Source organism: Neodiprion fabricii, chromosome 1, assembly GCF_021155785.1.
Source record: "Neodiprion fabricii isolate iyNeoFabr1 chromosome 1, iyNeoFabr1.1, whole genome shotgun sequence".
In the NCBI taxonomy this organism is placed as follows: Eukaryota; Metazoa; Arthropoda; class Insecta; order Hymenoptera; family Diprionidae; genus Neodiprion; species Neodiprion fabricii.
In genome coordinates, this window is record NC_060239.1 from 6,241,606 (window position 1) to 6,251,960 (window position 10,355).

Genomic DNA, 10,355 nt, shown 5'->3' on the forward strand with positions numbered 1-10,355 from the left:
TCTCACAGCCTCTCCGGCTCTTCTATTTCTGTACCTTTATTGCTCCGTTCCTCCCCTCGTCTCGAACTTCTAGCCGCGCTTCCGCGCTCGGCTAAATGCTCGCGAATCGGAACGTTGAAAGAGTCGGTGCAAGTTCTGGGCCTTTTTTTTTTTAATTTTTTTTTTTTTTATTTCATTGTCGAAATGTAACTCGAACCATTTATCTCGATGACATGTTTTCCGGTGCTCGCGATATCCTAAAAACGTTTCAAACCCATTTACTTCAAGTTTTGAGACGGTATTGTTGTATTATTTATCTTCTTTGTTACGATCCCATCTATTTTTCAATCGTCTTATTTTGTCTAGTTGAATAAAAAAATTGTAAATGACAAAATTCCGACACTCGCCAAGAAGATAAATTATGCGAGAATACAAGGTGTTCTGAAAAATTTCAAGTGAATCAGTTTGAGATGTTTTTGCGATACCGTTGGCACTGCAAACATGCCGCTCAGCTAATACGGCTGACGTTATTTTCAGTGACAATGCTTCGTACTAATTGGTTCTGATCAAAAAAATAAAAAAAAAAACATAAAAAATACTCCGACGGAGTTCGTTCTACGCACTTTCGAATAAAAAAAAACTCCATTCTATAGAATAATTGACTGTCAAGGTATAAATTTCGAAAATTCATTCTCCTTTTTAGCGATATACTCGTATACTACATTCTCTTAACGGAGAAGTTTTGTGGAGAATTTTACCGAGCTACCAATGAGAACGATTTAAACGATTTTGAATCACCAGGTCCCATCCGATAATTCTTCACGAATTTTATAATATACACAAAATTGACGTTCAGATGACCTGCGGTATTAGTTAGTTTATTATTTGGAGTAAAACAACACCGTCAACTGTTGGCAGGGATACAAAAATATCGTTTTAATGGAGTTTGACGGAGTTTGATCATATCTAACGGCGGTATCAAATCGCCGCATCTCAGACCACCGGTTGCTCAACTTTCTGTCAAATTCTGGTATTTAATGACAGAGACAGAGAGAGAGAAAAGAATTTATTATATATCTTCGGACACTACGATCCCCTAAGGATTACGCAACAAGTAAACAAAATAGAAGTGAAAAAAAAAACAGTAACAAAATGAAACAAAAGTAAAACAGTAAAAAAATAAACAAAGTGTCGAGTAAAATAGGTAAATTAATGAGTAAAAACAAAGAGCCGTTGTCAAATAAATATTAAAAAATAAAAATAAAAATAAATACAAAAACGAAAGAGAGAGAGAGAGAGAGAGAGTTAATTAAACATCGCTGAACAACTTCTAATTACCAATTTTATTAGGTATACATCTACACGCGCATTTCGTTTTCTCTTTGGGTAATTTTACTTCACTGCTTTCCAATTGCCGCAGTCTTTTCATGAAACAAGTATATCAGCATGTTATTATTCTTTCACTATCTTGTCCGACACTCCGTTATAATTCCATATCGCCTGCTCGTCTGGATAGGGTACGTTATACTCGGTTTTTACCGACCATAAATTTACCCGCAAGCTCAAAACCTCCGCGAATATTATACAGCAATATTTTATCTCCTCATTTTTCAACACCAACTGTCGCGTTTTGTCAATCTTGTTATCCGCGCACTGGATCAAACGATGTAACCACCCGTCCACTCTTGCAGATCTGATAAGAATGTCTTAAACGCGCAGTACGATGCTATCTTTACAATTAGTATAACTACAGCTGTCACGTTTATTGTGACATAATTGGAGGAAGATTCACAGCTATCGGAGGACAGCCGGGGGTTGCGAAATGGAAAATATGTGATCATTCCTCCCACAGAACTTGGATGGAAAAATTGCGAACGATCGAATACCTGGTAGGCCTTATCAATGGTCAAACCTCTCCATAGATCAATATTTTCAATGTTTACACGATCAATCACACTCATGTTCTTCGCAATTTTTTCATGATTGATTAATATCATCCGAAACCTTGAACTACGGCGCTCCTTCTTTAGGGTAAAAATATTTCTGTATAATCTAAAAATACAAGCGATCCAAGTTATATATAACTCGCAATCAGTCGACTCTCGAAAATTCTACGTTCATTCGTAACAACAATGCGGCAACAATCTCGGCTTTGTCTTCGACGGTTACACGAGTACGTGAAAATCTCACGGATGCGGTTTTCTCCACTTGCGTTTTCACGCACTCGTTATACTTGGCCGTGGGTGGGAGGAGGCGTTATGTAGAATGTCGTAATACACCGTCAACAGCATATGCACAACGCCCCGGTCCGTCTACATACCTAATTATTATTCCCTCTCTTATTCTCAAGTGGTTGTGCGAGGTTCGTTACACTCGCGAGAGGCTGTCTTATGAAATTAATTCTCACACTCCAGTCTCCTTATCTTACTCATCTTTCACTTTTATTTATTTAATAGTTTGCATAATAACGTATCATCGTTTATTATTTATTTACATACGAAGATGAAACGCAAAAATACACGCTGGCAACACTCGGTATGACGGTGAATATTCAAAATCAAAACCTCAATTTATAATTTCGGGAACCTGCATCAGATCGATTCCTTATACATGCGATCGCTGTCTAGACTGAACGAAGTCAAAAAATTTCAACCTCCGACTGACGAGTGATCAAAAGAGAAATCATATTTCTACTAATTAAAACGTTTAATCGCGTTAAAAATAAAATTACATAAATAGGCGTACATCTAACTTTTTATAATAACGAATCTACGTAATGTTATATAAATTCTCACGTTTGTATTCATCTACGATCTAGTTCCACTCTTTCAAAATTATACATACTCCCAGCCTTGTGACCCCGGCATTATCCCCAAAGCTAACGACGAATCCAATTAACCGGGTATCTCGCAAGGCCCATTGTTTGTACCGTATTTCTGCGAGCAACATCCAACAGCGGGTCTGCAAAACGGGCCCAAATATCTACATCCCTCCTTTACCTTGTCCAAGTTCCTTCTCCTCCTCGGAGTCGTCGGTTATTATTTGCACGCTTCTGACCGGTCCCATTTTCCTGTACCGATAGGGATTCGGGGCCGGAGTAGCTGCAGCCATTACACCCGGCGCCATGACGGGTCGATCGGGGTTGATGGCTAGCTGCAGCATCCTGAGCAGAAGGGCCTCTCTGACCGGCGGTGGCAGGACCTCCTCGTCATTTCCAGGACTCTCCGCCTCCTGAGCGTAGAATTTCTGTCTGTAAACCCGCTTCCCGTACCCAGCAGCAGGCTCCTGATAATCCTCGTACCTCCCGGATTGGTAAACGGGATTCAGGATCCTCGACAACCCCGGTCGTCTTCCTGACGCCGGATGGACGGCGAGTCGTTCGCCGTACTGGTTGGGCTGCGGGGCCTGTTCGAAACCGTTTCGAAATAGGTTTTGCCGCGGAACCGGGGCCTGATAGTCGTTCCGGTAAGTAGGGAAGGTCTGCTGGTCGTAGAGAGCGTCCTCGAGGTAGGTCCGAGGGTGGACCAGGGCACGGGCCCCGTACTGACTGATGAGGAGTCGCCGGAGGAGGATCTGAAAGTCGCGACGACTGAGGGGCGGTGTTATGGGTTGCAGGGGTTCCGGGGGTGGAGCGACATTCTGGGCCCTATAGGGGTAGTCCTGGACCGGCGAATAGTCCGTCTCGTCAATTGGAGACTGCTGATCGTCCTCCGGATACGGAAGCGGACGAGGAACGGGTCTCATCAGGGGCCGTAAGAAGTTGGGTCCGACATGAACTCGCGGTTTGGGTCCTTGTTCCGGTGCCGTCGGCTCCCCCAAGTACCGAGGCTGGCTCTGCTCCTGCGTGTCGGGAAAAAGTTGGTTCGGAAGCGGGCGGAATATGATTCTGCTTAGCGGAAGCTGCCCGTATGGCGCAGCGTCCTCGTCTTCGGGCACCCTTCGAGCCTCGACGATTATACCCTCGGGTGGAACTTCTCTCAGGTACTGTTGCTGGTCCGGATGTTCCCTGACGTAGACCGGCTCTGAGCTCTGCCTTGCGTAGTCGCGACTGGGCTGAACGGGCGCCCTGAACAGGACCTGCTGCTGGGGCTGAGCGTTCCTTTCCTGGTCCTGGAGGTCCTTTTCTCGCGTTTCGTAAGCGCTTAGGCCCTCGTATTTTGTATTCGGTTCGAACCTCGCGGGGCCCAGGTTGTTCTGGTTCACGTAGATCGTCTTGGGCCGCTCGGCTCGTGATCCTGCGATCCTCTGGGCCACTCGGGGTGGCGTCGAGGTCGTGAAAAGAGGCCTCGAGAGCGACAACGCGCCACCGTAAACGTCCCCGTGCTCGTCCACCGCCTCTTCCGTCGCGCTGTCGGTCTTGGTCGTGTCCTCGTTGAGCTGGCGCCGCAGGGTGTTACCCGTAGTGATCTTCACCTCGTCCTCCTGCTCCTCGAACTCCTCCGTGATCGGACGCAGTGAGTGGCTCGACTCGATCGGCCTCTTCGCGAATATTATCCTGCGATGAACAGGGGCTCGTTTGTCCTCGACGACCGGCCGCGTTATCTGGGAGTCCTCGTCCTCCGCTTCCGTATCCTCTTCGACCACCAGTGGTGCTGGACGTTGGTGCGGGCTGAAACGGGGCCTGTTTCTGGACGACGACGACCTGATGTAGTGTCCGTTGTAGGTCGGCCTCGAGGACGGTGGCTCGGTCGTCGTCGTTGTGCTGGTCGTCGTTGTCGAGGTCGTAGTCGTCTTCCTCAGACGCGGGATCGTCTGGACCACCGAAGATCTTGCGCTGGCCTCAGTCGCGTAAACGACGTTCGGCTTTCGCGTCGACGTCGAGGTCAGGTTCAGACGAGGGATGCTCTGGACAACCGAGACCTGTTCTTGGAGCGGTGGAACCGTGGTCGCCTTGAAACCAGTCCCGTTCGACGAGGAGTAGGACACCCTCTTGATCTCGCCTTCGGCGTCGACGAAGCCAAAGGTGCCCTTGATGTTGCCTAAAACATCGCGGCTCTCCACCTGTCGGGGTTAATTAGTGACGATGATCGGTAGACGATGGGCATGCTGTAAGGTATGATCGTTCGAACTTACCTTGAAGGAACCATCCCCAGCCTCGTAACCAAACGTGTACGATCCGTCCTCGTTAACCTTTCTTATCTGCTTAAGGATCGCCACCTGCTGGTCGTTGCTCGTCTCGGACGTTTGCTGATCCATCGGGTTTGTGCAGCTTGCCGTCACCAAGCAAAATATTGCTATTAGCCATGGCGTCATCTTGGAACAGAGAAGACGGTTCGTCATTCAACTTGGGTATACGGTAAACGTCTCGACTGGAACAGTCGCAGGAATGAAAAAAAAAAAAAATAATAAAAAATTCTGTCATTTACTATGTATTCTACAATTTTAACTATTTGGCACACTTGAATCTTCACATTTCGACTCGAGTTTCACGTTTTCGACAATGCGACCGATTATCTCTTTCTACGAAAAATCTATAGAAACTGGATGTCAATCACTGGCCGACCGATGACACATCCGGGATATCTAATCGTTGATGGAAAATGATTGGGAGAGGATCGAGGGCCGATGGAAACGCGACAAGGAAGACCCACCTTGCAGGTAGAACCCATGTTACCGCGAATGCGGCTGGTGTTGACAATGGGATGCCGAGTTTCCCGGAGCTGGTTATATAGAGTGACACAATGGCTGCCACCGTTCACCCTGGCTTCGCCGGAGACGCGTTCCCCTCTTCGTGGAGCTGTGCGACCTTGATGACCCCCAAACATTCGCCAATTACAATGAAACGGCTGTGTGTGCCGGGTAACTGGTTGACCTAAAACGCGTGGCTCAGGAAAGTGAAGTAAACAGAATATGTAATGTGCACCCTTTTACAATTGGAATGCTATACCTTTGTTACTTTCTTACAGTTTCTGTGATACGTAACCCACCAATCTTCTCGCGTTACGTACACTTTTGATAATTCATATCCATACCGCGGTATTTCTCTGCGACTTTTTCACCCAGAGGTTCAAATTTTACCAAGAAATACTTGTTCGTCATGGGAGGGGAACAAATTGGCTTCAACGGTTCGTTTGTACCTGGGCCTCGATTCTTAGTGTGACATGTATCAAAAATTCTTGTCCGCTTTCCAACGCCCAGTGAGAAAATCATATCGACTAGAACAGTTTGTGAGATTCAAGATTGTCCGAAAATCTTTTTACCTGATCATTAAATGACTCACGACGTGGTCCGAATCACAACCTTGATGACGATCATGTATTTTGATTATTTTTTTTTCTTCTAAAAGCGTTTACACGATTGCCCAGGTGTCCTAGCATGGAGCATAGTTTTAATCAAGATCGATCTGTTCGGTAGCACCGATTGTACGATGCTTATCCATCGGTGCCGAGATCTCTTATCGTGAGATCTGTAATTTAGGTTTCCGTTGAACGATATTTGATTATTTCGCATAGTCCGTGAGCGATCATCTTGAAAGTTGTATATTATAAAACATTCGTTTGATCAAGCTGGAAAAGAAAAAGGCTGATGCCAAAAATAATAAGGAGACAATACAATGGCGGCGGGGCCAGGTGAGAGACCGGTATACAGACCTGTGAAAAGAGATTAAACGGATGAAGAAAGAGTGAAATAAATGTACATAAGTAGGAATTCAGAATTGAGGATTTAGACGCTGAAAGGTTGCGATGGGGACAAGTGAAAGCCACGTGGGAGTCAAAGCTACGCTGTATATAGCAGAGTAGAACAGTAGTAGACTAAAATCTGTAACAATAGTTCCCATAGTGTGCAATACTCTTATTGTGCCGTAGTTCTTATACCTAGCAAAGAACCTTAGCAGACCTCAGCCGCTACTCCCACACGACAATTATTATATCACGCAATTTCCTTTTCGCGTTTCGTTATCTCTTTTGATCTTCGTATGTACCGTGCTGGATACACACTCTTATACGCAGCATCTCCCGTCACTTGATACATGATACAAATTGTATCTCGAGTACGTAAAGCAAGCCATTGTCCCCGGATTTTCCTTTGGCATGTCGTTTGGACAGCGACTTTATCGACTTTGGCCGCTTCATACTTCACGACAGAGAAATTGCTCTTTTCCCACTTCCTGTGCCCGTTGTTTTTACGCTTTTAACGAGTTCTCATACGGAACTGACGATTCCAAACACATGTATTTTTTTTCCTCGAGTCCCGAAGTGTGAGTGCCTTGAGTAAGCTTAGCAGATTTGGTAATAGATAAATACAGAAGAGAAAAAAATAGCAACAACATATGAATGTTTATTTTTCGTGGTACATTTTTAATTGCAGAACGTTATTCACACGGTTCAATTGTCGTCTGGTCCGATCTCCTTTCATTCTTCTTATTGTCCATTTCTATTCTTCTATTTTTTCACTTCCTACAGTAGTCGATGTCTCTTTGCCGCGGTGGAGAAATTTATGTTACGTTTTCTGCGTCACAATGCTTGCTCTGTTATTACAGTACCTACCACGAGCCTTATTCGAGTTGTAAGCAGTTTCGCGAGCTCTGTAACAGTAGGTTCTGGTAGGTACTTGGCGAAAACGATCTAAGGTTTCTTTTCCTTCCGAATAAACTCACGAGAATGAATCAATGCTTCCGAGTCGAGTGTTTACGAAAGTTGGAACATTTATCGCTTCGCGATTTTCGATGTTTGTGCAAACATTTGCTAATAAAAAAGATCGATCGTCTTGAACGGAGTTCTTTTGATATTCTCGCGGGGTTTTTTTTTTTTTTACATCCTGCAGGTTTTTTTTTCAATTCAATTAAATTTCTTCGGGCATTACGCAAGCTTTAATTATTCTCCGGGCAAATACACGAAGGCATTCGTTATTAGCTTCATCATAACCACAGAAAATGCGTTATTACTGGAGTACGAAGGCGGCACACCTATTTAATTGCATTCATTCGCGTTGCCTTGTACCGAGCTGCCTCATATCTACTTAAAAAACAAATACGGTGGCCGACATTCCTGCCCGTTTCTCTGGGAACTAGAATCCGTCTCTTCCTTCTTCGCTCTCCACTCGTAAGTCACAACTGAGTTCACCAAACTTACATGCGACGAATAACGTGTACTGTAAGTTACCAAATACAACGTTAATGTCGACTACTAAATTACCCAACGATACAAATATCCAGAAGAATAGTTGAAAGACTCGAGTTTCCGTTTGATATTTTTTTTTTTTACACAATTTGCAATATTTCACTGGATAGAGCGTTAAAGTCCGCAGAGTGATTGAAGTTATGAACTTATTACTGTGTTCTGTGAGAGAAATATTAATTTTTTTTGTTATTATCTTTCCTTTTCTTTTATTTGGAGAAGTGTTTAAGAAACAGCGATAAAAATAAACGAAACAATTAAAGTCCCCGAAGGCTATCGCGATCGTTATAAAGATAATGTCGAAGAAATTTGCATCTGGTGAGAAATACCTCGGCCTAAAATTAAATCACTTTTGAAACAAATCGTTCCTCCGGACCTTGATTTGACTTTGCTTGATTGCGAGCTTCAGGAAAATCACCAACCTTCCATTCATTTGAATTCGGAGCGACTTCGGACCAATCGTTTTTACCAACCCATGAATTTTTCTGTACACAAAATCTTTCGAATAATTTAATCGTGATAAGAACTCCCTCCGATTATTTTCACCAAGAAATTTAGTTACCGGAATCGTTAATGCTCATCAGTGTCTACGAAAGGAAAAAAAAACGCACAGATCTTAAGAGTTGAATAAATTTCACGTATTCGATACATTAAAACAGCGAGTAATGACGTCACGCCGATAATCTCTTGCAAATGAATAAATATTGTGACTCGTGGATCGCTGCCCGCGTTACATTCGTGCCAATTGGGTTGCCTAGAGTAAGGAAATTAGTGGTAAGGCACTAGAAACGTGAAAATCGCATGAAATTAATAATTATGCCTTTGGCGTCTTGACGTTAAACCTTCTTTGCAATTGTCGAAAAATCGATTCTTAGATTTCTTGATCTGACGATTGAATAATTGCAATTTGATTGGCAGAAAGTATCAATTATTTATTCGCGCTCTTATAATTGCAAAGACGCCATGTGTATTAAGGTTTTGAGTAATAGGAAAAATAATACAGTCACGGGAATTTTATTCCTTTATTAATTACTTACTAACATCGAATTCTTGCTAATTTTTCGTTTCGCGAAGACGGCGATCAGTGAGTATCGCAATGCACGCGTAGGTATGGAAAGGCTTTCTTGCACGGTACGTGATTTTTACGACCGATATCTGGCGAGTCCGATTCTCCTTAGATTAGCATGCTTATACGCACACGACGTGATCATATGACATGACGATCTCGACGACGTATTTGGGTCACCTGCACGGATACTGCACATATTAGTTGTCCCTGTCGCGTAAGAAGGAGCATTCACTTCCGCTCAACATTTACCTGCGGCCAAAGGATGTTGCGTTAAAAGTAGCTGTAGGTGTTACAACTAATGCGAGTAGCGAAGCAAAGGTTGCAGAAAAAAAAGTCTACTCGATACATCAGTCAAGAAAAAAATTCCCTTCCAATCAGGTCCGGGTGAAAAAATTTGTCTGGAAAATGAAAGGGACAGGTTATCTTTACAGCTTTCAAACGGTTTCAGATAAGCGTGAGAAAAATTTGAACTATTGGTCATAAATCATTGAGGGAGTTTTGTTTTCAAGCCCAAGTCAGAAAGGTCCCACATTTTGAACGGTTGGAATTTATTTTTATGCAAGATGTCTGTTAATTTTTTGCAAAAATTCTACCCGTACCTGTTAAAGTGTTGAAATTCTTAGGTGGAAATTTTGCGGATAATTTGGACACCCACGTTTTTTAAGATTTTTGAAAAGAGTCCGTTGAATTTCTCGTGATTAGAAATTTAAAAAAATTACAGTACCGAGTTATGCAGAGTCTGAGAAAATTGCTAAGCGCTATGCGAATGTATATCATTTGTCAAAGGGTAAATTTGCAAAAACAAGTTATGCCCGAGGTCAACAAACGAGAAAGTATTCGCAGAGCGTGCATTTGCGAACTGGATACCAGTTCTGTATCGCATATCTGTTGGTAACTGCAATAGCAACTTGTTGGTTCCTCGGAAGAAAATAACTAGAGGAAAGATGTCGTTTTGGGAATAACACGCGTACGAGATAAACGTGAAACGAAATAACGCTGAAGTTTAGAAAGTACAGACGACTGTCGGTATAAACGTTGTGTGCAGCTTTCGCTGGCAATGGAATTGCGCTGAGTGGATGCGGTTCAACAAAACTTCCATATATACACCACTTTGCCAAGTCTTCTGCAGTCACGCGTGCCTGCTGCTGCATATTGGCCTACATTTGCCAGATCCTCAATGTCAAGGTTTC

General features: G+C 43.5%; 1 protein-coding gene and 1 long non-coding RNA gene across 3 annotated transcripts; one reads left to right on the plus strand and one right to left on the minus strand.

The window, feature by feature from the left end:
• Window positions 1–2,394: 2,394 nt before the first annotated feature.
• LOC124174320 (proteoglycan 4-like) lies at window positions 2,395–5,608 on the minus strand. 2 transcript variants are annotated; one of them, XM_046565905.1, is made up of 3 exons: window positions 5,571–5,608; window positions 5,053–5,232; window positions 2,395–4,980 (listed from the first exon to the last, which is right to left on the minus strand). In XM_046565905.1, exons 1-3 carry the CDS (start codon window positions 5,586–5,588, stop codon window positions 2,962–2,964), a joined length of 2,217 nt encoding a protein of 738 aa, XP_046421861.1. In that variant the 5' UTR covers window positions 5,589–5,608; the 3' UTR covers window positions 2,395–2,961. The 2 variants fall into 2 exon arrangements, with proteins under 2 accessions (XP_046421861.1, XP_046413478.1); XM_046557522.1 differs by lacking the exon at window positions 5,571–5,608 and having other exon boundaries at window positions 5,053–5,259.
• On the plus strand, window positions 4,900–6,212 carry LOC124177556. The gene is made up of 3 exons (XR_006869658.1): window positions 4,900–5,032; window positions 5,128–5,275; window positions 5,457–6,212. It is a non-coding gene; the product is annotated as an uncharacterized LOC124177556 (long non-coding RNA).
• The last annotated feature ends 4,143 nt before the right edge of the window (window positions 6,213–10,355 follow it).